The 27,879-nt window shown below is 49.4% G+C and overlaps 3 protein-coding genes across 6 annotated transcripts in view; 1 reads left to right on the top strand and 2 right to left on the bottom strand.

The window, feature by feature from the left end:
• The window catches only part of VIPAS39 (VPS33B interacting protein, apical-basolateral polarity regulator, spe-39 homolog), a 33,495-nt gene extending 29,837 nt beyond the window's left edge, over positions 1-3,658 (bottom strand). For 3 of the 4 annotated variants that reach the window (XR_005883327.1, XM_040975237.1, XM_040975238.1), the window contains exons 1-2: positions 3,551-3,656; positions 534-626 (exon numbers count right to left, since the gene is read on the bottom strand). Coding sequence is in view for 2 of the 4 variants with exons in the window: in XM_040975237.1 (XP_040831171.1) it covers positions 534-626 (93 nt within the window). In the remaining 2 variants the exon portion in view is untranslated. Of the gene's footprint in view, positions 1-533; positions 627-3,550 lie in introns of all 4 variants that reach the window. The other variant, XR_005883326.1, reaches the window with a different exon arrangement.
• Positions 3,659-4,105: 447 nt separating this feature from the next.
• Positions 4,106-11,712, top strand: AHSA1 (activator of HSP90 ATPase activity 1). The gene is made up of 9 exons (XM_040975236.1): positions 4,106-4,334; positions 5,382-5,572; positions 8,234-8,316; positions 8,692-8,809; positions 9,265-9,353; positions 10,433-10,561; positions 10,836-10,937; positions 11,180-11,231; positions 11,338-11,712. Exons 1-9 carry the CDS (start codon positions 4,255-4,257, stop codon positions 11,508-11,510), a joined length of 1,017 nt encoding a protein of 338 aa, XP_040831170.1. The 5' UTR covers positions 4,106-4,254; the 3' UTR covers positions 11,511-11,712.
• A 4,258-nt stretch (positions 11,713-15,970) lies between these two features.
• SPTLC2 (serine palmitoyltransferase long chain base subunit 2) overlaps positions 15,971-27,879 on the bottom strand; it is a 67,313-nt gene continuing 55,404 nt past the window's right edge. Inside the window, exons 10-12 of the mRNA XM_040975235.1 lie at positions 24,406-24,541; positions 23,690-23,819; positions 15,971-20,772 (exon numbers count right to left, since the gene is read on the bottom strand). Coding sequence (XP_040831169.1) covers positions 20,653-20,772; positions 23,690-23,819; positions 24,406-24,541 — 386 coding nt within the window. The 3' untranslated portion in view covers positions 15,971-20,652. The remainder of the gene's footprint in view (positions 20,773-23,689; positions 23,820-24,405; positions 24,542-27,879) is intronic.

Below are 27,879 nucleotides of genomic sequence, written 5' to 3'. Positions count from 1 at the left end.
AGGATGTGAAAATGGTCAGCACCCTTACACTTCTCACTCCTCAACTTACCCTACAACATAACTGTCAAAAACAGTTGTTTAGCTAACATTAGGGTCTAGCAGCAGCAGAAGAGTTAGAGAGAATCAAAGCCACATTAGCATTCTAATCCTACTATTTGTAATGATGTGCAACCCTCGGTGAACTTACTGACCGTTCCAAAAATGTTTATAAAACAGACCCGACAAAGGTGAAACTTGAAATCCAATTAATCTTTCAAAAACAATACATTTTAGCACATGGATATAAAACTTCGGAGTTTTGGGCAGAAAAGAAAAAAGTACTGGGTCATCTTAAGAAGATGAAGGCACAGTGAAGCCAGCACCCTTTACTTTCCAAAGGCCTGTTCTACATGTAAGTTTTTCTAACATAAAACATGTCTGAGCCCAAAGGGGACATGGTCAAAAGTAAGGGTCCAGGGAGTAAGTGGAGGAGCAACTCTGGAGTGGCATGGTGCGGGAGGCATGACCCTGAGCAACTGTCGGTGAAAACCTACCTGTGACAGCTCATCATCTTCATCATCAAAAGTGAAAGCCTTGAACTTGGAGCTATGCCAATATTCTTCCTCATCACCCTTTGTCCGACTCATCTACAAGAGGAGGATTCAAGTCCTTTACTCGCCTCCATGCCTTCACATCCCCAACACCCACCCCAGCCCCCAGAGAGCTCCAAGAGCTTTCGCTTCCCGCACTACCAACTGCTCTCAGGAAACAGGAGCCGTAGGAAAGATCCCAAGAAAGCAAACTCTGAGCCTGCCATAAAAATCAGGTTCCTGGGTCTCCAGCTGATCCAATCCCACTGCTGATCCTCTAGTTGCCCAGCAGGAATTATCATTCCTGCGGCACCTACTTTGCTCAGGGCAAGCTCGAAGGTGTATGGTGGGTTAACAAGCCCAAGATGAAGTACTCAGCAGAGCCATAGGTGAAGGGAATGATAACAGCAGGTAACCATTGCTGTCAGAACCCATTCACAGGATGGGTGCTTGGTGCAGCCGTGAAGTCGCTGTGCGGCATACGCCCTACCCTGTGAGCGTGCCTGATTGCAGTCAGCTTCCAGCCACCATGCAGCCTGGGAGGCCTGGTAATATGGCTCCTGTGCTTGGGTTCCTGCTGCCCATATCTAAGATGCACACTGAGTCCTGGGATTCTAATTCTGACCTTGCCCAGCCATGGTTGTCGCAGGCACTTGGTGAACCAACTGGCAGATGGGACAGCCATCTTTGTGTCTCAAATAAAAATAAATTTATAAAACCTCCATCACAAATTTTGCTGTAGACACAGATAATGAGAACATCCAAGTATTCAGCATCCATTTACCAAGTGTTGCCTCAGCATTGTTTAAGGCTCAGAGATGCCTCATTGACTACAGTGGACAAACATCTTCTGACACACAGATTTTTTCAAATTAACTTTTTAACTGTGAAATCAAAGCAACTGAAAAGAACCAGAATGATCTCAGTTGGATCTTCAAACTACAACCATTTTTCAAACTGCTGGCCAAAGTATGAGAAATGAGGGCACGGTCAAGAAAGCATTTCAGAATTAAGTCAAAAGACCACAAGTCTTGGGGAGGTGAAATCCCAGAGCCCATGCAACTGCATCATAAAATGGATGAATTCATAATTTTAAAAAGACCACCAGTCTTCTTTACAACCACTCTAAAATTAGATTTCATGCTGCAAAAACCAGTAGTGCCCTAGCATGACAAGAGAAACTAACAATGTCAAGTGACTCAGAGTCAAGACCTAGGTATGAAAGTTGTGGGTACCCAACATATCCTAAGACAACACAAGCCAAGTCTAAAGGGATCCACCTTCTTTGTCCTTATCCCATTACATCCTTCTCAGCAAAAGCTCGTCCGGGCTGCCTGCAGAGGCGCTGATGAAGCCTCACTCGCTCTGTTCTTGCTTGCTGACCACTTTCCGTTCCCAGGGCACAGGACTGCCCATACTCAAGTCCAAACCTTCCACAATGCGTCCCTTCCCAGGGCAGACATCACTCATGGACTCTAAGCGAAGCCTCTGAGTAACAGCAGGTGATAACACAAGCTGTAGTAGTCCCATTTCTCCAAACCCAAGCAAGCTTGGTAAACGACTGCACACCGAAGCCTTGCGGAGGACAACGCTCTGGAGGACAACGCTCTAACTCACAGAACGCAGTGAAAAACAGAGGACTCAGAAAACATCCCTACCGAGCGCCCAAAACCAAAGGAAACACTGCACCTGTTCCTTTTCACACTAGGTAGCTAAATATTTCCCTTGCGCTGTCCTCATCTGTAAAATGGACGTAACAAATGACATAATCTCACAGCACTGCCAGGGTTAAACCAGTTAATACTGATCAAGTGCTTAGCGACCGACACAATGAACACAGGACATTTATTCTACTAAGCCATCACAGTCCCTGGGGCAAAGAAAAATATCTTGATGCAATCATAAAGATTCAAAAAGCAATAATATCAAACTCTAAGGACATCTACAAAGGGATGTGTGACGAACAGACAATGTCCCTGGCATCTGTACAATTCACTAAGCACTTCTTCACTCATCTGATCCCTCAAACATCCACAGAACACAGGATTCACAGACCCCTCTTCCATTTCCCAATGAGGAAAACAAGACACGGAACGACTAAATAGCAAATCCATTTGTCTAATCACTCCTATTCCAAACTACGTAACCCACGCTTTCTGGCTCCTAAACCATTTGCACTGTCTTGCACGGATCTTCCAACCACGAATTTTTCACTTGGGAAAACTGCGCAGCTCACGCTTTCCTCCAACACGGTAAATATCCGTGTCTAACAAACCCACCGCTGCATCCAAGGGGTTCTGGGATCTTGCTGAACCATACAGACGGCAGTGGGTACCACTAGCACCAGAGCAGACACCACAGGTCTTGGCAAGTACAGACACGATTTGTTACAAAGCAAGCAGGTGCAGTTGTTGTTTTTTGTTTTTAAGAACGACGAACGAAAGTGCCTCCACACTTTTGATTCAAAGTACTTCAGAGGATGGTCCTTGGCGTCACCTGCTCACTTAGAGCCCAACAAGGGAGAGTGACAGATCCCAGGCGAGAAGAGGAACGTCAATGAGGTAGGACAACAGAAGGAATGGGTTGAAGGGGTGGGGGCAGGAAAGAAAAAAGAAACATCCAGCCACGACAAAACTCTCTGCTTCAGCACACTCCAAAAACTATCCACTCAAAGTCGGACTCGGTACCATCATCTCTGGAGTCAGGGGAGGTCTGTGACCCGGGTCCAGGGGCGGGGGCTACAGGTCAAGCTAGAACGACGCCACCCGGGCAGCCCTCGGCCGCAGCCCGGCAGAGCCAAGCACTGGGGTTCACTCGTAGCCTCAACGCCGAGCTTATTCGGGCTCCCAGGGCTGCCCCGGCTAAGAGTCAGGCCTGAATACGGTGGAGGCGTCGGGATGCCTCGGAAAGCGGAAGGACCAGGATGCGGAGAAGGTGCACGCTGCCAGACCAGCGACCCAAGGGGCTTGGGACACCCTCACCTCTTCCACACCGAGCCCTCCCTCTCACGACAGCGACAGCCTCCGCCTCTACGGGACGAGCCTTTCTCGTCAGGCTGTGCGGCATAGGGAAGGCGCGGAAGGAGACAGTCGCGAGGGTGTGTGGCGCAATAGGGCAAGGCAAAGAAAGAGGTAGCAGGGCATGTTGGAAGTTGTAGTTCTTTTACCTGGTGTGAAGCGCGGTCCCTGGGAGAAGGCGAGAGCTTCTGGACCACAACCCCCAGAAACCCAGGCGGGACCGTATCAGGCCACTTCCTTCACTTTCAGTTCGACCTTCCGGGGTTATCCAGAGGCTCACTTAAGACTACAACTCCCATGAATCTCAGCAAACCCGATTTAGAGTCCAGGGAAACAATGCGACGTGTTCTCTGTGTTCTTACGAGCGAGGAATGGTCGTATGAGGCGTATTTTCAGCCTCTTTGACGGCGTAGCCTCAGAGAACGTGAAGGAACTCTAGAACAGGCGGAACCGACTGCCTGGCGAGTTGGGACGGAAGTAGCCGGTGGGATTGGGGTGGAGCCGGAAGTCCAGGCGGGGAGGGGTTGGGGGTGGAGGGAAAAGCAAGCCAGAAGGTGCTGCGGCCGCTTCTAGTAGTTTCCAGGCGCTGCTGGGCGGCTGGGACCTAGAGGTCCTGAGGCTGTGGCTGCGGCTGCTAGGGAGCTGGTAGCGGCCAGATTGGAAAGCTGATGGCCAAGTGGGGTGAGGGCGACCCACGCTGGATCGTGGAGGAGCGGGCGGACGCCACTAACGTCAACAACTGGCACTGGTGAGAGCCGGAAAAGACAGGCCGCAGCAGCGTTCGTCCCCACTGGGCTCTCAAGGTGGCTGGCATCTGGGCTCGGACGGAGGTGGGGCCGGGCGGCCCAGCCCGGAGCCGTGCACGGGGCCTTCGCGTGGCCGGTGCCCGGGGTCACTGTGTTCGTGTTAGGAGTGATGGGTTGGCGGCGGGGCTCGTGGCGGGGGGCGGGGGAGGACTGCGCCCCAAGAGAGGGGTTGCAGGGAGATCGCACCTTAGATCAGGCCTTAGTGCTTGATTTCGCCTGAGCGGGGCGATGCTTCCTACACGTGGCCGGAAGAGCCGGAGAACCCCCCAACGTTAGGTTTTGGCGGCTGAGAGCGGAGGTGCAGTCAGCGCATTGGGTACGGCACCCCCCAGGTTGGCCGAGGAGGCTTTGCCACGTGTCGTGCTGCCTTGCAGCCTGAACTGTTGTAGCTGCAGGTTGCCGGGCAATGTAACCGTTTCGAAAAAGTCTGCCCTTGGGTAAAATCTTCCGGGAGGAACGTGAACTCGGATTTGAACCCCGCGGAAGCACTTTCTCTTTGTTGTAGCTCCTGTTGCTGGTATTTTATGGATGCTGAGTCGGAAGGTGGCGGTGGGTCTTTTTCTTTTTCGCTCTTGCTGGGTCTGCCTGTGAACAGTGGCCTCCATCTCATTTCTGTGGTTCGTTCTGAAGCCCTGTAGAAGGTGGGGGCATTTACAATGCCAATAAGGTCAAGGATGGGGACTTCCTGCTTGGGAGGCCTTTCAGGTGGTTACATTCCCGACTGAGGCAGGAGTTGAGAAGTTTTCCTGCACTGTGCAGTTACCTTTTCTTTCGATTTTCCATGAACTTTCTGGAAGGGGGAGATTTTTCCGCATGGTCAGAGGAGGGCGTCAGGTGCCTTTTGGTGGTGGGCCCTTGGCTTTGACATTCAGGCCCTGGGATGTGCCTGTGTGCAGAGACCTGGGGGTCCTGTTCTCGCCGCCTGCAAGACCTGTGTGCCCTTCACACACTCTTAGATGCTGGTCCTCAGCCGTGTTTCTCTCCCCTAGGACGGAGAGGGATGCTTCAAACTGGTCCACAGATAAGCTGAAAACGTTGTTCCTGGCGGTGCGAGTGCAGAATGAGGAGGGCAAGTGTGAGGTGACAGAAGTGAGCAAGCTGGATGGAGAGGCGTCCATTAACAACCGCAAGGGCAAACTCATCTTCTTTTATGAGTGGAGCATCAAACTTAACTGGACAGGTGAGTCCAGGCCAGGACAGCAGGAACGGGGACCCCGGCGGCCAGATGCGGAGGGCTTGGAAACTGCCAGAAGTTGGAGGCAGCTGCTGCTGCTCCGAGCTCTGAGGACAGCAGTCACAGGCACTGGAGTTTTCCCACCCCATGGGACGGGCCCTAGAGGATGTCCTCTCTGGGTCTCCTTGGTACCCACCGGAGCAGTGACCTTGGACCCTGGGGCCTGGGTCTGTGTGGGGACAGCAGACCAACTTTATCTGTTTGGTCTTTTTCTAAATGTCTCCAGTAGAAAACTAACAGGTCCCCACTGTGCTGAGGAAGTCTACTGAGGTATAACTATAATTGGAGCCGTTACATTTTCCCATCAGGTTTGGACCCTTGGATGCTGATTATAAAAAAGAATTGGGGTCATGTGTGTGCTGCCCTTCTATGGCCCTGACAGACAGGAGGCTGAGTCTTACAAAGCACTGGAGCTAAAGGGGTCTGAGACCCAGCTGCTGTCTGCCTGGGGTGACACAGCAAATAACCTTGTGTTGCAGCCGGCATATACTGGAAATGGTCATGAAGACAGGGTGGGATACATGTGTCTTTCCATTTTGTTTTGTTTTAAGGTTTATTTTTATTTGAAAGGCAGATTTTACATGAAAAAAGAAAGACAGGAAAAGAGATCCACAGGGTCACTCAAGAATGGTTGGAATAGCCAGAGCTGAGCTGATATGAAGCCAGCATCTTCTTCCGCATTCCCCGTGTGGATGCAGGGTCCCAAGATCCTGGGCCATCTCTGCTGCTTCTCCAGCAGGGAGCCAAACTGGGTTTTAATATTTATTTATTTTTATTAGGCAGATTTACATAGAGAAGGAAACAGAGGGAAGGCTCTCCCATCTGCTGGTTCACCTTGAAATGGCCACAATGGCCAGAACTGGCCTGCTCCAAAGCCAGGAGTTGGGAACCTCTTCCAGGTCTCCCACACAGGTACAGGGTCCTAAGGCTTTGGGCCATCCTCCGCTGCTTTTTTAGGCCCCAAGCAGGGAGCTGTATGGAAAGTGGGGCAGCCAGGACACAAACCTGCGCCAATATGGATTCCTGGCATTTGTAGGTGTAGGATTGGCTGGCTAGCCGCCCTCCACTCCTGCACCCTGCTGGGTAGACATTGTTTCACAAAGTGTACCTAGAGCATTGAAGTCTGGGAGAGACCTTAGATGTCATCATCTTGTTAGGTCCCCCTGATAGAGATTGAGAAATGGGGGCTCCAGGGAGTGAAGGTTAATGTTGATTAGATTTGAGATAGTTTTCCTGTAACTGTGCTAGCATTTGTTTGTTAAAATCATTGCAGTATGCATAGTAACAAGGAAAACAGAATTAGGAATGGAACACCCAAAACTTCAACGATCTTTTTTTTTTTTTTTCCCTCTCTATTTTGGGAGAAGCGTCTCCTATTACTGTTCATATTCAAAAGACCTACAAGATTAGGACGAAGCTGGGGACAGGACTCTCAGGCACTCCAGAGCATGTGGTGTTTTTTGAGAGACTGGGCTATCCGACACTGGGAGCTGTAGCGTTGGTTTGGGACTCCCACAGGGCTCCCCTGGAGCCATTACCTGCGCCTCCTAGGGGAGCATTACCAGGTAGCTGGGGGTGAGCCAAGCCTCACGCCCAGGCGTTCTAATGGGAAGTGTGGGTGTCTGTACTGCTAGGCCACCCCATGCCCTACCTTCATAAAAACAGGAAAGGAGAATGTGGTAGTATAGTTTTACACATGTGGAATGGTAAGGAAAACCTAAGTTCTACAGTCAGTGTGTGGCTTGACCTTGAAAAGACCCAACTTGGAGCATCAGAAGTGTTGCAGCTCAAGGACCTGGGGAGTAGGCTCATCTGCCATCACAGGGATGGTGGGGCAGCATTGCTGTGGTGTGGTATGCTGTATCTTGACCTGCACATGGCAGCATCCCACATGGGCACTTGTGTCCTGCCTGGCTGCCCTACTCATGGTCCAGCTCTGCACCTGTGGGCTGAGAAAGCCGAGAGGGTAGCCTGGGTCCTTGGACCCGTGCAAACATGGGAGACCCAAAAGAAGCTGTTGACTCTGGGTTGGCTTTGGCCACTTAGGGGTGTGAACCAGCAATGGGAAGACCTCGTCTAAGTCTGCCTTTCAGATGAGAATGGATCTTTAAAAAAACAGAAAACTTACAACAGCCAGTGTGGATCATAATATAAAACCTTGGGTTAAGACCACTGGGGGACAGGTGTTTGAAGTGTGTTTTCTATAATTCTGTGCCAGTCAGTTTAGCTGGGTACCTTTTTATAGTTCATGTAGTATTTCCAACTGCAACGTTCTTTTGATTTTGTTTCTCCCCAATACACTGAGTGCATTGGAAGCAAGTTTCCTGGCGGAAGTAATGGTTGACCCATGTGTCTCCTGGAGTTGCTGCCAGTGTCCCATCCCTGGAGTGCTTGGTCCCACGCTGAAGTACACAGTTGGTCTCCAGAAATCTGGCGACAGGGGGCATTTCTTGGGGCAAGGGCAGCTGTGTTGGGCATGCAGATTCTCGCCGAATAAAGAAGCCTGGTCCAGCTGTCTGGAAGCAGCAGAAATGGGATGGCAGGTAGGGGCTAGAGCAGAAACCTTACCTGCACAAGGAGACAATGACATCACGTTGCTTTCAACAGGTACCTCAAAATCAGGCGTGCAGTATAAGGGCCATGTGGAGATCCCAAATTTGTCGGATGAGAACAGCGTGGAGGAAGTGGAGGTTTGTGCTTCTGGGCTCACCCCGAGTCCTCCTTGTCTCCTTACTCTCAGATGAGAACAATGAGCTGTCACTCGGGACGAATGGCCCAGGCTGGCTGCGCTCGCCCCAGCCCGCAGACCCCCTCTAGGCACTGGGTGCCGCTGGAAGCCTCCGGAGTGCTGCGGTTTGTTCACTTTCTTTGCCTTGGCTACCACCACCCCGAGTCACCCTGGCCTCGGCGGGAGGACTCGGGAAGGACCCCGCGTGGGGGCTGGGGGACCTCCCCGCCCCGCAGAGTTCTTTGGCAGTGTCAGCTGTTCCCTGGCGGCCAGCACTCCCTCCATCATGGGGGTCCCCTGCAGGTCACTCACCACCTCCTTGTGCTCTGTCCCTCAGGTGAGCGTGAGCCTTGCCAAAGATGAGCCGGACACCAATCTTGTGGCCTTAATGAAGGAGGAAGGGGCAAAACTGCTGAGGGAGGCGATGGGAGTTTATATCAGCACGCTGAAAACAGGTATCTGTCAGATGGGTGCAGGGCTGGGGGGCGGAGCTGCTGCGCCCAGTTCCGGAACACATCTGAGCAGGGACAGAGCCCTGTTCCCGATATGGGACATAAGCATCTTGGCCTGTACTTGAGCTGCTAGTCTGACGTATCCATGAGATTCCACCCTGACATTAGGGAGCTTGTAATTGGTGGGCTGGCACCATCCTAGAGGTGAAGTGGTGTCCCAGTGGCACAGTGCTGGTGGCATTGGTGCAGAGGTAAGGTGATTCACAGCGTAATGACCTGCTGTCGTGCCTTGTCTGAGCTGGGGACACCGCTCCCACAGCATCCACAGCAGTCCAGCACAGACCAGACGTGAAGACAGACTTCTTTCGATCATGAGCTCATTTTGGATCGGGCTATAGCGAAGCCCTCACTTTGAGCTGAGAAATGATTTGCGACAAGAGCTGGTTTTGTGTTCCCAGAGTTCACCCAGGGTATGATCTTGCCTACGATGAACGGAGAGTCGGTGGAGCCTGCGGGACGGCCAGCCCTGAAACCCGAGGAGCGCAAGGTAAGCTGCGCCCAGGCGCTGGACGTGCAGGCTGTCTGCAGGGGCATCACAGGCGGCGCCCTTAATGCCCTGAGCCTCCTCTCCAAGTCAGTGCGGCCTGGGCCTTGCTGCTGGTGCCTGTAGAGGGCCTGCACACTGACCGTTACCAGCCGCCTTGTGGTTTTTATTCACTTGAAGCAAATGGGAGCTCTTGGGAACTTCACCTTTGGCTGTGAATTACATTTCATGCCAGTTAGGAGGACGTGAGCACAGGAGGGTGCTCACTGGGCAACAGTGCTTCTCACAGGAGCGTTGGTATCTCATGCTGCAGTGTGAGCTCATCGAGGCGCCATGGGTTAGCTCACAGATGGCACCCACCAAGCAGCTGGCTGCGCTCAGTTTCCCTGCAGGGGAGGCAATGTTTCAGTCAGAGCTGGCATCAGGTGGGTCTGGCTCAGCACTTGCTGTGTGCCCTGCTGCCCTGCCTGCCAGCTTCATGCAAGACATGGGGAGAAAGTGCTCCTCGCTATAGAAGCCCAGGGTGGCACGGAGCTCTCCAGAATACCTTGAGATTTGGCATGACCACTGGCTGATTTTTTTTTTTTTAAGATTTATTTATTTTTATGGGAAAGTCAGATATACAGAGGAAGATTCCGTCTACTGGTTCACTCCCCAAGTGGCCAAAACAGAAGGAGCTGAGCCAATCCAAAGCTAGGAGCCTGAAGCCTCTCCAGGTCTCCCATGCAGGTGCAGGGTCCCAAGACTTTAGGTCATCCTCAGCTGCTTTTCCAGGCCACAAGCAGGGAGCCTGATGGGAAGTGGAGCCACCAGGATTAGAACTGGCGCTCATGTAGGATCCCAGCATGTGCAAGGCGAGGATTTTAGCTGCTAGGCTACTGCATTGGGCCTGGCTGATGGGTTTTTTAAGGAGTACCAGTTTTCTTCTTCCAGTGGTCATTTTTGGTGAGAATTGAGGATGTTTCAGTTATTCTCAGAGGTGAGCAGCTTCTGTAGAAGTGAGTAGTAGAGCCGTCGCCAAAACCGTGGTGATGGAAGTGTCACCATTACCCTCACCTACCTGACTGTTGCCACTCTCACAGGCCAAGTCGGCGCCTGCAAAGACCCAGGCCAAGCCTGTCGGCGTCAAAATCCCCACCTGTAAGATCACCCTGCGGGAGACCTTCCTGACGTCACCCGAGGAGCTCTATAGAGTGTTCACCACCCAGGAGGTGAGGGGGTCCTGCCACTTGCTGCCTGTCGCAGGCGGGGGCATGCCTTCCCCCCCACAGCCCCGACGGGATGTGTTCCTCCCCTGTTAGTGCTGCCTCGGAGCACGGGCTTGTTAGAAAGGCTGGCGGGCTCAGGAAGGATTCTCGGGCCCAAGCCTGGCCTGTGGTGGACGGGGACGGAGGGAGGCTTGGGGAATACGAGTTGAGTCATGCGGCTTTGTGCCGGGGCGCCACTGAGTGCTGGGTACCTCCCTGCCTGACCTTCCTCCTGCAGCTGGTCCAGGCCTTCACACATGCTCCCGCGATGCTGGAAGCCGACAAAGGCGGCAAGTTCCACATGGTGGACGGCAACGTCTCGGGGGAGTTCACCGAGCTGGTGAGTGCTGCTTGCTGCAGAGTGGGCCCCATCAGGGGAATGGCTTCCCTCGGCTCTGTGGGGAATGGAAGGCTTTCATCTCTGGCTAATAAAACTGTTCTGTTTGTTTTCCAAAAAATGCAGTGATTTGAATTCTGAGCAAGTAATACAGTTGCACAGATAGAGTGGGTGTAAAAGGCAGGCAGCGACGGGCTGGGCGCGGTGTAGTTCCCGATATGGACTGAGCTCTCTGGTTATTTTAGGTCCCCGAGAAACAGATCATAATGAAGTGGAGGTTTAAGTCTTGGCCAGAGGGTAAGCACATTGGTTCATCACCAGGCCCCCAGAACCTGTTCTTGCCCCTTTCTCCTGAGCCCCGGTGGAAACCCTTGGTCTGAAACCTCTCTCTGCCCGCTCCCAGGGCACTTCGCCACCATCACCTTGACCTTCACGGACAAGAACGGAGAGACAGAAGTGTGCATGGAAGGCCGGGGCGTGCCTGCTCCGGAGGAAGAGCGCACGCGGCAGGGCTGGCAGCGGTACTACTTTGAGGGCATCAAACAGACCTTTGGCTACGGCGCGCGCTTGTTTTAGCTCCGGCCTGCCCTGCACTTCAGTCCAGCCCTCTCCTGACTGGGGCTTGCAGCTCGCAGGATTGCACCATCCCAACCGCTAACTTGGGGCTGGGGCCCCTCCCCTCCACATACACCTTGGGTTCGTGCATGTTTTCTGCGGGGTGGGGTCAGAGGGTGATTTCTTTTTTGTGTACATACGCTACATAAACATAATTTTAAAACACACATCTGGACCCTGGGTTAACTGGCTGTTCTAAATGCTGAGAGTGGTGTGCCACTCCTCCCGCCCCCTAACCCCCAGTGCCTGGCCTGCTTACCCCCTCCAGCTGCTCACCTGCAGTCTGTTAGGAGTTGCCTGGAAGGTTCTGAGCTGCAGAAAGTGAGGGGCGGGGCGGGGGGCTGCTCTGCATGCGGTGTGAGCAACAGTAGTTAGGAAGGTATTTTGTAGTTCACGACTTGATGTTCCTCAGCTGGTCTCAGGCTGCCTGGTACAGCTCACTGCTTGCAGGCAGGGAGGCTGGTACTGGGAGTACACAGTGCTAACATGGCCACTGCCCGGCTGCAGGTGGCATTCTGAGTGTCCCACTTTGTCTGGCAGAGAGGGTCAGCGGGTCCTGCTGGATGTGCAGAGGCTGGAGAGCCCCATGCTTGCCTTGGGTGTCCAGCAGTGAGCAGTGCTGGAAGTACAGCGTGCAGCTGGCTGGCACTGGCACTGGCTCAGTCAACTTCCCAAACAGCCCCAGGTACTTGGGTCATTTTCCAGTTCTTTACTCAGGCTATCAGCAGGTAGTTGGACTGGCAGTGGGCAGCTGAGACACAAACTGGTGCCCATATGGGATGCCGCCATCACAGGCTTTAGCTGCTACACCACAACACCTGCCAGGGATACCAGCATTCCAAAGAGTGCCAATTGGCATTCTCTTGATGGGATTCCTGAACACTTTTGACGTGAAAATCACACAGTTTCCCAGCAGGAATGGATGGTGGGACACCGTGACTTAGCTCCTCTTGTTAAACTTGGGGACTCATCCATGGTGAAGTCTACTGTTGACAACACAGTGGGCATCATTGCCCCACACCCTGGACCCTTGGCTGGGCCCTGCACTCCAGCAGTGTGACTGTGGCACAGAAACGGATCTTTCTTCGGGCTGAAGAGGACTGGTGCGGTAGCCTAGTAGCTAAGTCCTCCCTTGCCTTGCAAACGCTGGGATCCCATATGAGTGGAGCTAGCCAGGGGCTGCAGTACCAGCTACAGCAGGCTTGTTCTGCTTCCCGTTGCCTGCAGGTGGCTGAAGCAGCCCAGTCACTAACAGCACACAGCCCAAGCCCCAGGCTCTCCCGCCCTTAACCATCTTGCATTCTACCTGGCCTCTGGCCTCACACCCCTACCGTGAGTGAACCACTGTGGCCTCCTCTCAAAACAACTGTGCGAGGAAGGGGGGCTGGGGAGCGGACAAGACCTGAAACCAGCTGACACACACACATGCCTGTCCCAGCCCTGCCACCCCTCTTACCCCACTCTCATGGGGGCAGGGCACAAGGCTGCGCTCTTTACCATAGTTTCTGCTAGGGTCAACATTTCTCTCCCATCTCATTCCTCTTACAAGAAGGCTCAGCCACGAGCCACCAGGAAAGTGATCCACTACGCCTTAGCAACATCTCCTGCTTTTCCAAATCAAGTACTAGTCCCTGGCTGCCCATTCCCTACTCGGCAGTTTGGAGACCGCTTCCCCTTCCCCCGCCGCCCACCTACTCCCTGAGCTCCGTCAATTCGCACTGGAAGGGGCTCAAAACCTGATCTGAAAAAGAGGCTGTGCCAGGGCAGGTCACGTGAATTTCCGAACCACCAGCTATTCCTTGGCTGAAGGCCACGGTCCCCAGCCTCTTTCGGAATGGAAATGTGCACACACAGCACAGACAGAGCCACCACAGGTGAGGTTCGATCAGGAAGAGCCAGGCGCGGTGGACAGCCCACTGCAAAGGGTCGGGCCACATTGCTTAACACGCAAGTGCAATTCCTCCCGCTGCTAAACCGCCGCGGCTCGAACAGGGGGTTGGGGAAGTTGGCGAGGAGGCGCACCTGCCATCCCCAGGATCCGAAGGCAGTCATTAGCTTCTGTCCCAGCTTCCCCGGCCCTCTCCGCCCGCGACTTACGCGGGTGGAAGCAAAAGGACCCACTGCTCGCGCCCAGTAGCTCACCTCCGCCAGCTTCGCGTGGTTCCCGGCTTGGGGTCGGGGCTCCGCGACTTCCTCAGGGACAGCAGTGGCGCGCCAAGAAGCCTCGCTGGCAGCGAGCCGCTCTGTCGCGGTGCCAAGCGCTCTCGGGTTCCTTGACTGCTCGCCCCGCCTACGTGGGGGGCGGGGGCGCTATTGGCACGCCCTCTCGGCCAGGGCCCGGGGTGGCAGGTGCAGCGCGATGCCCGCCCTGCTGCACACACACTCTCCTCCCGAGCCAGCTGGGAGAGGCGGTGGACAGAGAACCTGCCCCGCAGCTGGGTGTCCCCGAATTGTGTTCAGGATTGCAGCATGATGGCCTGGCCCCGAGACTTGAAGGAAACCCTGGTTCTTGGCAAAGGGATCCTGAAGGACAGTGGCCGCCTCAGTGGCTGGGGGCTGTTGGGGAAGTCATGATGTACAGCTACCGGAGTGTCCTGGGGGACATTGTAGTTTTCCAGAATCTCTAGTCCCAAGAGCACAGCACAAGCCTGAATGGTGTGTGGTGGTGACAATTGGGCTGCCGGCTTGCGTCCTTCCACCATTTACTAACCGGGCGACATTACTGGATGAGTTCCCTTTGTGCTTTCCATCAAGGAAAGGTGGGGAGGATGCAGAGGCGTGTCACTGCATCAGTTGCCATACCTTGGTCAAAGAGTGCAATCTTGCCGGTTTCCTTAACAATAATCCTAGTACAGGACAAGCATGAGCTTACAGGAAACCCAGCTTTCCAGCACTGCCACCCCATACGGCATCGAGGCCATCTTGTTCTTTAAAGGTTGGTTTTTTTATTTATGGAGTAAAGAGGGAGCAACCCAACCTAGTAGTCCTTTTTTGAGGTTTTATTTATTTATTTTTAAAATTTCTTACCAGGCGGAGTTTGGGAGAGATCTTATGGTTCAATTATCAAATGGCTGCAACAGCTCAAAAGTCTCACCTGGCAGAGGGGATGGAGTTCCAGGCCCAAACCAGGCTATTGTGACTGACCATTGCCAAGGTGACCGGAGGGCAGAGCCTGCTGAGCCCAGTACTTCACCCCGACCTCAGGCTACAACCCGCTTCTCAGGCCTCTGGGTCATTGCTGAGCCAGTGACTGACACAAACCAATACTCCCCACCAAATGAGGACTGAAGTGACCCCTGCTTCAGCTTCTAAGTCAAAAGGAGTTTAAAACTTCCCTGCTCGTCCATTCCTGGCTTTTCCTTCTCTGTAGCTCCTTGCTTCACATCTGTCTTTATGCTACACGGGGAAGGGAAGCCCTTGACCCAAGTTCCCTGGAATAAAGGCTGTCTAAATTCTTTTCTATACGTGGCCGATATGTTCCTTCCCTGATGGTTGGCAAACCTAACAATGACCATCAAGGGAGTGAACCAGCAGGTAGATCTCTGTCTCTACCTGTGTCCATTCTGCTTTTCAAATGAATAAAACAAAAAATATTTATGTTATTGGAAAGTCAGATTTACGGAGGAGAGACAGAAAAATCCTCTTTCTGGTTTACTCCCTTAAGCAGCTGCAATGGCCAGAGCCGAGCCAATCTGAAGCCAAATTCTTTTCCTGCCTCCCATGTGGGTGCAGAGTTCTTAGGCTTTGGGTCATCCTGGACTGCTTTCCCAGGCCACAAGCAGGGAGCCGGATGGGAAGTGGAGCAGTTTGGACACAAACTGGTGCCCAAATGGTATCCTGGCACATGCAAGGCGAGGATTTAGCCCCTGAGGCATCATACTAGGCCTATAAAACAAAATCGTAAAAAACAAATTAAAAACCCCGCATTAACAAAAGCCAGCATCATGCATGTATAGTGCATCTAGTCACTGACTTTGAGCTGTTGCTCGGTAGGTCACAGGTAACTGATAGCAAGAAAAATAATGGTCTGTGGAATTTCTTTTTTCTCCCCTGTGGAAATTCTGTCCTGTAGTTCACATGACTTCCCTCTCCCAGGATGGAGACGTTTTGCTTTTACTTGCACATTGAGTATTCCTACTAAATTTCTGCTTTAAAACACATCATTTGAACTGATTCTTTGAACATTATTACCACTATCTCATCAAGTCGTGATTTTATGCTTCGGGGGGAGATTATCTTTTAATAATCATTTTGTGTGGCTAATCTGAAGAATCAACTGACCCCATGTATCACACTCGCTTTTACCCCATTGCACGAAGTAGTGTGTTCATGTATCTGTCCATTGGAAGGTGGGAACTGGAACCTATGAGTTCCTGGTACAGTCGCACAATACTTCCTGATTGAATGAATAAAGGCAGATGTACCTTTCTGAGTATTTTATTGGGGCAAAACAACATTGGCATGGGATGATTCAGTCATCGCAAACAGTTCCCTTCGGTTCTTAAACATGCGCTCTCCAAATGTGCACACCCACTACAGCTTCACAGTCATCCAATAATGTAAAAAAATAAAAGTAAAAAAATAACAATCACCTGACAAAAGGGGAAGCAGGGGAAGGGAGAAAGTGACATTTGAACACATTACTACAACTGATACATTTTTATTTACACTTCCCTTTCTCTCATTTTCTCAGGTCATTTGAACATTATAGCAACGGAAAGAGTTATAATCATAGCACCTCTTGCAAATTCCAGTTTACAGGGGAACTTAGTGAGGCAACCATGGGCCAACAGAGCGTCTGGGCGCTCCCACAAGCTACGGCTCTCCCGCTTCCCCCTTCTCTTTCTGTTACCCAGAGAGGGATCATCAAGCCTGCGCCATGCTGGTTGCACGCACAGCGATGCCCAGCAAGGATGCTTTTTATAATTCCAACCATCGGTTTCACATCACTGAGGCAACAAGGCCTAAGGTAGAGGGTGAAGACAAGTCACAGCGCCACCCTAGGCAGTCCCCTAGTCTCTTGGCAAGCGATGTGGGAGGAAGCTGGGAATGCTGTCACAGAAGCAACTCGGTGCGAGTGTCCTCACGCATGGAGGGATTCATTCATTCCTCAGCCCTGCTACTGCTCCGTGAAGAACAGAGGACACACACTGGAAGTGCCAACGTATTCTTTTAGGTCAGGTGATTATAACCCATCATTCCAGGAAGAAGCAGATTAGGGTCATTCATCTGGTAGACTGTGCAGTAAATAAATCCCTGCCCACAGCTTTCCCGACCAAGTCGCTGCCAAGTGTGGACCACAAATGGGTCAGCTCCTGCTTCACCAGAGACAAGAAATAACATTCTTCACTAGGAACCCACGAGACCCTTGGCTTTCCTCCACAGAAAACAATCTGCAAGGGAGGGAGCTAGGCAAATGGAAGTCACAAGCAACGTCCAAAGAATTGCATTTTCTACACTAGCAAAGCAGAGGGATTGCTGGCAACCCACGGCATCACTTCTGTGTAACAGGGAGGAGAAGCCTAGCCTCCAAGTGGGCCACCTGGCTGGGCACCCAGCCCTGGGCTGCAAGCCTAAGTGCTCACTTCCTGTGGCTCACACCGAGGAGAGGAAGGGACATGCACTTCTCCCTGTGGAAGGCATTTTGATGAAGGGGCTTGGTACTGCATCTTCATCTTAAACAAGCAGCAGCACATTTACAGGTTGTGGGGCTGCTGCAGACAGGAAAAAACGAAGTCTGTTAACTTCTGGGCTCAACAGCCAAAAAGAATCCTTGATTTTCATACCTCCTTCCTCACAACCATTTTGGACTAAGCCAGTTTTACCTGTGTGAAACACTCAACAATTCTTCCTAAGTGTAGACGGGAAAGGAAAAACTACTACTCTTCTTTTTTGTCCAACCACACAGTGATAACAAACATTTTTTGCTTGCCTAGAATGCCAGGAGAGCCAAGGGCACCCTGGGAATTAGGTTACAGAAATTATTTATACAAAAGGACAAATGCATTTAACCTTCTTCAGGTGGTTTTGTCACACAGCTACAAAATCTCTCCATGTCAGATCTCCAGATTTTCACTATTAGGAAGGAAGCAAACAGTGTCAGACTAGAAAGTCCACTTACACCTGGCTAGTCGTGAGAAGCTGAGAGGCTCCTCAAGGTGGGAAGGAAGTTGCTTCCTGCCTGCTCCTGCAATGGAAGGCTGATGCGCATACAGACCCATGGAGCTGACCCCCTGAGCATCACAACCCAGCACCACCACAGCACTGTCTTCTCTGCAAACTAAGAACTGGAAGGGACAGAAAGATGGAAGGGCCCAGTCAAGGCCGGATGGCCTCCGGACAGGAATCAAAGGAAGGCTGCTGCACCCTAGGCCTCTGACGGCCTTGCGGGTTGTTAGGTGGATGCTGTTCTCCTTCAGGGATCGTGTAGAAGAATCCTGCTCTGATCACCTGACATCTGCACCCCAGCACCTGAGGTAAAACAATGACTAAATCTTTTTTTTTTTTTTAAGATTTTTTTTTCTTTAAATTCAAATCAAAGTAAAATGTTAAGGGTATTCTGGACTCCTTGACCCTACTAGGTTAACATAAAGAGAGGAGAAACTGCCACGTGATGTGATCCTTATGTTCCTTAACCATACATGACCTGGCTTCTGATATGATTTGCTCAGAGAGGTCTCATGAACCTGAGAGGGACAAAGGCAATGGGATGAGGAGAAGTGGAAAGGCTTAGTCCCACACGTATTGATTAACACCTATAATTCACTCTGGTGGTGACAGGTAACGGACACCTATTTGGATCCCATCAGATTCTTGAATCAGGCTGTACTGCACTGGGTACTAAGCAATCCTGTGCATTCTCAGGAACTGCATTTACATTCACTTGCACTTCTTCAAGAATTTGGATAAACAATGGTACTTATGATATGACTGGCTCCCTGGACTTATATTAATCAGTGTCATGAAGAGACAGGACCACATGTATAATATATACAAAATTCTGTCTTTTGGGGCTGTCATGCTGGCACAATGGGTTAAGTAGCTGCCTGGGTACCAGCAACTGGCATTCTGTATGGGAGCAGCAATTTGAGTCCTTGGCACTGCTTCTGACCCAGCTCCTTGCTACCGTACCTAGGAGGCAGCAACACATGACCCAAGTCTTTCAGTCCCTTTATCCACCTGAGAAATCCAGATGGAGTTTCAAGCTCCTAGCTTCATCCTGGCCCAGAACCTGGCTACTGTGGCCATCTGGAGAGTGAATCAAAGGTTGAAAAATCTGTCTCTCCTTTTTCTCTAAACTCTGCCTTTCAAATAAGTAAAATTTTTCTTAAATCTATCCTCTAGAGAATATAGAAGATCTGGATAGGTCCTGTGAGCAGTTGTCTCTTCAAAATAAACTGGCAATTTAATTCAGTTTATCCTGAAACAAATCACCAACAAAGTATTTTAAAGCCAAAATAAGACCAGAAGGCAAGGTCACTGCTTAAAGTTTGTGACTTTGGCAAGTCCTACAGCTGTCCCACGGGCAGTGGCTGCAGTGCTAAAGCAACCCGGTACTTCAGTGGGATTCTAAAGTGAGGACTGGATGTGAAGAAAGCGTGAGCAAGGTATTTGATCTTACAGGACTATTCAGGCACCACAATGTTTTTATTATAATTTGTTCAGGTCTCTTCTGGGTTTTTCTTGTTCTTTGAAAAGCAAAACAAAATCTGACTACCTCAAGAGCTTAAAGCTCTCAGAAGTCAAGAGTGACTGAAAAATAACTTAGATGGAAGACATGGAAAGGACCAATCTCAAAAACAGAGATGTGGGAAATGACTCACACATGGCTTTCTCTTGTCTTTCTAACCCGTCTCCTACAAAAACACAAGCTGATCTAGGGTACAATGAAGCCAGAAATTTTGTTCACTTAAGCTTTGGTCAACAGAAAGAACCTCAAAGGGGTGATTTTCAGATTTGTTCTTTGGTCACACAGTATAAAGCTTTCTGAAAGAAGTCCCCTGGCCTAGTTACAGTCAAAAAAACAGGCTCTCCTAGCTGAGCAAAATGTTGAAAATTCCTCAGAGAAAAAGGAAAACAAAACAAAAAAAACAGAACCAGAAGGACTGGTAGAACCTAGCTCTGGATGCTGAGTTAAAACTGTCTTGGAACACCAAGAATAAAAGAGAACTAGCATATGTAAGTGGATTATTAGCTTCCAAAAGGGCTAAGTTATTTAGTAAGTTTAATCCTTAAATGGGAACATGACAAATTGTGTCTGAGCAGAGGATTCACTACCATTTTCCTTTAGTAGCTTAAGTCCTAATCTGGACCGAGCTCCAACCCGAGGCTGTCAGCATTTGGCCAAGCAGAAAGCAGCAGGATGTCCTAAGCACAGACCTGCAGGTAGGTACATCACCAGGGTGGCCCACAAGTGCTTTCACAAGGATGCTTTCAGCACGGGATTCCACAGTCCAGGCAGGTCCCCGACTCTGCACATACCCCCAACTGTGACCACCGAAAAGCAGCAGCTGATGGTGAAGACAGTGGAGGAAGCCCACAGCCCTGGGAGGCCCTGGTGGGGGAACTGCACACAGACTCTTTCAGCATTGCTTTTCCCTATCTTTCTGAAAAAGCTGAGCTTAGAAGAAAAAGAATACTTTGGCTGGTTGCTTGACTAGTTAAACCAAGATGCCAAGGTGTGTAAGCTCAGAGGCCTGGATGGGAAGTAAGTGGAAGGCACTTGCTCCCTGGGGAGGAGGGCGGCGGGGCCAGGCCTCTCCATGGGCCCATGCTCGTGGGTGACTGAGGGCGGCAGTAGCCTATGCGGTTAGCCAAAGACTGGGCTCAGCGTGATCTCACAAGTAGAAGGGTTATAAAATAAAACATTTTTTAATGGACAAAAGAGCAAAGTGAGTCACCTCAGTTTGTAAAGGGGAGGTGTAGCAAGGGAAGGGGAGATGACGCAGTTTTTTACTATTTACAAGTCGTCATGTGGAGTGGAGGCAGTCACCATCGACAGGTGAGGAAATGTCTTTCACGTGAGGTGGCCACAGAAGCGTGGTTGCTGGAGCTGGCTCAGAAGGGCCACACACTGTCCTGGGCGAGGGAGCACCAAAAAGGCTCAGTCTTCCCATTCTTCATAGGTAGTCTCGTCAAAGGGCCTGTCCAGGAGAGGCACCAACCGATGGCGGGAGTACTTCAACTGCAACAGGTCCCCAACTTCATCTATTTCCTTTAACGCCTGGAAGATAAAAGAAAAAGGAAGATCAGTGGTAGCCAGTGGGATTTCTTCAGACCACACTATGGTGTATCTCTGGGAAGAGATCTTTTAGGATAAAGCCTTAGGCTGACCATGTATAACGCATTGGGAACAACCAGGTATGCAAGCAAATGGGTATAGTTCATCCAAGCATGATACGCTTGCTGGAGATCTATGTGCCCCAAAATTGCCACTATCTTTTTTCCCCCCTAACCTCAGAATTTGCTCTTTCTAGGACTATGCAAGCTACATCCCAGGAAGTGCTGGAGAGTTTGGGTTGAGATGCTTCCTAGATGCAGCATTAATAAAGCCCCACAGGGGGTTTCTGTGCAGACTTTGTAAGAAAAAGCAGAAGTGGCTAGGAAACTGGGCAGGTAACAGACATGACATAAGCAGGGAACCGGAAGGAGAAGACTGGATAACCGTTGGAGAAAGCATTTGGCCTTGCAGGTCAGACACCTGTGCCTACACACTCAAGACGCTGGCCTTTGAGCCAGCTTCCTGCTAAGGTACCCCCTGGCAGGCAGTGGCGATGGCTCATGGGATTGAGCTCCTGGCTCATGGCGCCAGCACCAGAACCAGACTAACCACAGTGGCTGCGGGCATTTGGGGAGCGAAATACCAGGAGAGATGGGAGCTCTCTCCCTCTCAACACCCCCAATTCCAACCCCAAGCGATTAGTTTCTCCATCGAAACTCTACCTCAGATTTATTCTTATGTTTTTTTTTTTAAAGATTTATTTATTTATTGGAAAGTCAGATATACAGAGAGGAGGAGAGACAGAGAGGAAGATGTTCTATCCGATGATTCACTCCCCAGGTGACTACAATGACCGATGCTATGCCGATCCGAAGCCAGGATTCAGGAACTTCTTCCTGGTCTCCCAAATGGGTGCAGGATCCCAAGGCTTTGGGCCGTCCTCAACTGCTTTCCCAGGCCACGAGCAGGTAGCTGGATGGGAAGTGGAGCTGCCGGGATTAGAACCGGCGCCCATATGGGATTCCGGCGCGTTCAAGGTGAGGATTTAAGCTGCTAGGCCACGCCGCCAGGCCCTATTCTTATGTTTTCCAGTGAAACATTTTATAGAAGGTTCTCCCACCCAAAAAGTGATGAAATGGAGTGTCTTTCCGACTGTTACACTAGTTCCCCCTCACAGAGATCATTCTTGTATGGCTTCTTATTTAATATATATTTTTTTAAACAAACTCTTAGTTGAAGCGTAATACACAGGAAAACGCTCTAATGGTGAGCGTCAGTTCAGAGTAAATCATTTCCCAAAGCCTGGCAGCACAGAGTGTCAGGGCAGAAGAACCAATACGAGCAGGCAGGTGTGGTTCTGAACCCCCAAAATATAGATCAACAGCGTCCGCCCTGCAACAAATCTCGAGCTCAGGTGACTCAGACAACGAACTCCACGTTAGTATTGACATTCTGAAAGGTCAGTGGGCAGTGGAAGCCATATTACCAGGCAGGAATCTTGTGCAGTGGTTAAGATCACACTTGAGACATCCGTCTACGCCCACACTGGAGGACCTGAATTTCTGTCCCAGCTACTCTGCTTCCAGTCTAGCATCTGGCTAATGAGTATCGAAGCAAGCAGCAGTGATAGCTCAAGTACTTGGGCCTATTACGACACACAAGGGAGACTGTTTCAAGTTCTGGAAACTTAGTCTGGCCCAGACTCAACTGTCATGGACATCTGGGGAGAGAACCAGTAGATGCAGTAGGGCTCCATTTCTCTGCCTTTCAGATAAATAAGACAAACCTCCCCCACCAAAACACACAGAAAGAAAAATGGCCTATTGCCTGGCTGTTATTTTCAAATTCTCCGTGTCACATCAACTTTACAGCCATGATTTTGAACAAAAACATGTATCTTATATTTCATAGCTGGTTACCAATATAAAGACATTTATTTGTTTTTTAATTTAAAAATATCACTATTTGAAAGGAGGAAAAAAGGCCACCAGTAGAATTCCTTAGGTATTCAAGCCTAAGAAAAAAATTTCTGCATTATAAAATGTGAAAAACCTAAAGGAAATAGGACTGGGACTTCACTATGCTCTTGGAGCAGTGGTGGTTTGAGAGGTTTAACTGAAAGCTCCCCAAGGCAATACATCAGAATGAACTGCAGCTGGGAGAACTCATTAACCGCGTATTCCCCTACTCTCTGGCACAGGATCTATTATTTTAAAACAAAAGTGCATGGTTTACTAAGATCACAAAGGAAAGAACATTTATTACCTCTGACTTCAAAAGAGCTTAATATTTTTCATCAATGTAAAAATTAGGTTATTAGATGGGGGGAAGCCACAGTAGCCCCAGGGAATCTAGATGACAAGACTGTCTCTTAGCCCACACCAAATAAAGAAGTTTTACCCACATAAAAGATGTTACAATAGGAACTGCTGGCTCTTAAAAGGGGTCAAATCAGGACTAAGACAGCGCAACGCCCGATGCTATGCTGGTCTGAAGCCAGGATCCAGGAACTTCTTCCGGGTCTCCCACACGGGTGCAGAATCCTAAGGCTTTGGGCTGTCCTCAACTGCTTTCCCAGGCCACAAGCAGGGAGCTGGATGGGAAGTGGAGCTGCCGGGATTAGAACTGGTGCCCATATGGGAACCAGGTGGGTTCAAGGCGAGGACTTTAGCCGCTAGGCCACGCCACAGGGCCTGGTCCTTGGTTCCTTTGGTAAGATACCATCTTCTACTTCAAACAGCACTGTGGCCAATCGTCCGTATTACCAGAAATTATAGCAGATGCTCAGACTCTTAATCAGCAGAGGGCTAATATAACCAGAAACAGGTGACCAATGGCTATTATCACCAACAAAAGATAAATTTCACCTGATACAGTGGCACAAAGGCTTATGTATAGGAAAGTGAAATTGTCTACTTACAGTATCAAGGATTTCTTTGGTATGAGCTGCTGAGAGACAAAACCTGGCTCTGGACTCAATAATTGGGGTCGCAGGAAATCCTACCACAACCACACCAATGTTCCGCTTCAGCATCTCCCGTCCAAACGCACTGCAAGACAGAGGGAACAGAGACCAAGAAGAGGAGTAAGTCCCACAAAACAAAGATTCTCCTATGCTGAATGAGTTACAATTTTGATGCTGTGTACATTGGACAATTCTAACAGGAGATTCCTCTAGCTTCCTGGGGGTCTTTCAAGCAGGTACAGGGTCCCAAGATCTTGGGCTGTCCTCTACTGCTTTCCCAGGCCGCAAACAGAGAGCCGGAAGAGCAGCTGGGACACGAACTGGTGTCCATATGGTGTCCTGGCGTGTGCAAGGCGAAGATCATAGCACTAGGCTACTATGCCAGGCCCTCAATTTTTTTTGTAAGGCACTTAACACCTTCTATTGTAAGTCACTTTTCATGTTTGACTTGTGATGCTTCTGGTTTGTGCACTTGATATATCTCAACCCTCTGGAAGAGGACACAAAACTTCAACGACACATTTTGCAACGATTTGGAATCCTACTAATCTGTGGGCTATCCAGTTAGTGAAGATGAACACGATGATGACACAGTGGTTCTCCCCTCCCTCAGAGAACACACGAGCCCTGCCCATGCCTCCCCGCTGCCCTCTGTCCGGTGAGCGACATACCCTATCTTGGCTGGCATGTAGAGCATCAAGGGCACCACTGGAGAATCTTCATTCCCATAGATGATGAAGCCCATCTCCTTCAGGCGTCGCCTGAAATACCTGGTGTTTTCAGCTAACTGCTGCACACACTCTTTGCCTGGAAAACAGTGAGGAGAAAAAAAAAAAAAAAAAAAAAAACAAATAACATTAAGGGGGGAAAAAAAGGGCAGAATCTCTTCTGTTTCTACCTCCATTCCACCCAATCAGCTCAATGTTTCATTTCTTCCATTTCAACATAAAATATTTTAGCACAATGCACTGTATGGAATATAAATACAAATTAATATATCTCACTTTTTCTATTGTTATTCTAGCTGCTGATAATAGATCCAAGTGCATACAAGGCAAAGACTTGTATGCAACTAGCTACTGCACCAGGGCCAAAAGCTAGAATTTCAAATGTTGAGTAGACTTGGTCAGAATTTCCTGGATCTCATATTTCCTCGGCTTACTCTAACTCGAAACTAGGAATTCAGGTACACACACACCGGCAACATAATTCCCATTAGTATCTGACCTTGGTTCCAAGCTAAGATGCCTTTAACCTACAGTGGTCAACCTAATCACCCTCTCTTCCTCAGGAGAATGACAAGAACTCGAGGAGATATGGGAGGAAGGGGAGAGAAGCGCTTTCAAAGAGGATGGCACAGAGGGTCTTCCTTGCCTTGCAGACTAGGGCTCTTCTGAAGGCTCTCCACTCACTAAGGGCAACGAGTCCTCCAGAAACAAAGGGAAGTCTCATACTAACAGTCAGCCACATGCTGTGTTATGTTACTTTCAGCAGGATTTACTTCCCAATAAGTGCTTAATGTAATCTGGTATCCTACAATAAAAGTGTTTTGATCATAAAAGCATTGTATTTTGACAGTACAGAATGTAACTGAATAAAAATAGATCTGTCACCCAGGAAGTAGGGCCAGTTTTGTTCACAGTAATGCTGCCAAACACCACACCGCTGACTAACAAACCTGCTTCTTGTTCCACCGAACCTCGCTGCTGTCCAGACAAGGCATTTGCACTCACACTACTTCACTTCGTGTTTCCTCCACAAGTCACCACGGAGTGATAGCCACTATCTTTAATTCTACCAGAAGCTGGTTACCTTTACAAACTTCAAAACATCTGATAAAACACGTTAGACAGTGACTACTTCAAAACTTGCTGATCAGCAAACTTTAGACAGTATCTACTGACCCTGAGTACGGTAACTTTCTGGTAATGGGAGAGTAACTTGTGCCAACATCACAGCAAGGTACATATGCACAAGAGTCTCACCCATACACGCAAAGGAGATGTGTGCAAAGACCACTGCTGCATTCTCATGTGATGGTCACATGACAGAAGGAAACAGAAGGGAAGAAATTTAATACGAAGCAAAGTAAGCTGCGTAACTTCACAACATAACCAATTTACATACCTTTCAAAAATACAAACCAAACTGGATAAAGAAAATGTGGTATGACACATACACCAGTGACTACCACTTGGCTACTTTAAAACAAAGAAAAAAAAGCATGAAATCCTGTCTTTTGCAACAAAATGGATGCAACTGGAAATCGTTATGCTTAGCAAAACAGGCCAGGCCCAAATGACGAATATTATGTTGTCCCTGATTTGCAGGAATACAGAGTTAAAAAAAAAATTATATGAGCAAAATGACCATTTTGAGGTTTACAGTTCACAGAGCTTGTCTACACTCCTGGGGAGCAGTGGGTTTTGTCCTACTTACTATGTGTTCAATTTCTTACTCGAGGGTTAAGCTCGTGAGCATAAAATAAACTGAAAATCTGTCATTGTAAAAATCAAAAGCGAAAATAAGAGAGGAAGAAGGAGAGAAGGTGAGACTGTGAGGTGGATGGGCTGGGGGACGGCAAGTATTACTATGCTTCTTAATCTGTACAAAATACATAAAATTTTCTCACCTTATGTAAATAGTAAATGTTAAAAAAAATGTTTAAATGTGAAAAACACTCAAAATAGTAACAAGTTCTCATTAATGAAATTCAATTTGTTCCTGAATGTGCTAGAATATACATTTTCAAAGAATAAAATCTATTATAAAAAAAAAAAAACGAGGAACAAGTCAACTTGGGCTCCTGCACAACTGAAAACTCGTGGGGCACTAAGCAGTTAGTGGGTTTTGGTGAAGGCACTAAGCCTCAATCATTTTTGTAAGTTACGACAGCAAGGAAACAGGTTTCAAACAGCTGGGGAGACTTAAAATTACAGATGCTTTGTGCATACTTTGAAAGTAAAACGGGGGCCCAGCACGGTAACCTAGTGGCTGGTGTCCTGGCCTTGCATATACTGCAATTCCCATACAGATGCCAGTTCATGTCCCGACAGCCAGGCTTCCCATACCAACTCCCTGTTTGTGGCCTGGGAAAACAGTAGAGGACAGCCCAAAGCCTTGGGACCCTGCACCTGTGTGGGAGACCAGAAGAGGCTCCGGGTTCCTAGGATTGGCTTAGCTCTGGTCACTGTGGCCATTTTGGGTGTAAAAACTCACAGCACAAAACAGTTTCCAACAGAAACATAACAACACAGCTACTGTTCACAAGGAACTTTCAATAAAGCTCTAATGCTATGTCTGCCACATTAGTGAAAAGCTTCTTTCTTAAGGAAACCAATTCCTGACCCTGGAAACCGTCACAGCACTGTTTCCCAGAATCTCTCGCTGCAGAAAACAAGCATCTGCAACAAGCATTGCGGTTAAACACAGATTTAGGAAATAGTAATACGCCAATCAAAATGAGATTGACTATTCCTGTTCCTCCAAGCACATCAAATCAATCTTACACCAAAGTTTTACAGAACTGTAGGATGCAGAGGTCAAGGCTGATAATTTTCACAAGAGCCAAACTGAATTTAGAAGCACTAAAGAAAACAAATTAATATATGCTTCACACAGGTGAGGGAAGCACTTTTTAAAGAGCAGCAATAACCAAAAATCTCAACTGCTCCTTTTTATTACAATTATTCCATTGGCCCACACTGCCCTCTGGTGATGCAAAATGAAAGTCAAATAGCAAACAGTGCCCGGCGCACCTCGCTCATGTTAGCATGCTGAAGACAAGGCACCTTGTTAAAGACAATTTTCAGTATTTACTGTTTGTCAGTTTAGAAAATTCATTTTTTAATGATTGATTTATTTTTATCGGAAAGTCAGATATACAGAGGAGGAAAGAGAGAGACGAACAACTGTCCACTGGGTCACTCCCTAAGTGGCTGCAAAAGCCAGTGTTGAGCTGATCTGAAGGGAGGAGCCAGTGGCTTCTTCGGGGTCTCCCACGTGGGTGCAGGGCCCCAAGGCGTTGGACTGGCATCAACTGCTTTTCCAGGCCACAAGCAGAGAGCTGGATTGGAAGTGGGGCAGCCGGGACCCAATTGGTGCCCATGTGGGATCCTGGTGTGTGCAAGGTGAGGATTTAGCCA

This window comes from Ochotona curzoniae, unplaced genomic scaffold (genome assembly GCF_017591425.1).
Source record: "Ochotona curzoniae isolate NIBS_2020 unplaced genomic scaffold, NIBS_Ocur_1.0 contig_2688, whole genome shotgun sequence".
Classification (NCBI taxonomy): Eukaryota; Metazoa; Chordata; class Mammalia; order Lagomorpha; family Ochotonidae; genus Ochotona; species Ochotona curzoniae.
Note: the sequence above shows the minus strand (reverse complement) of the source record. Positions and strands in the feature narration are given on the sequence as shown.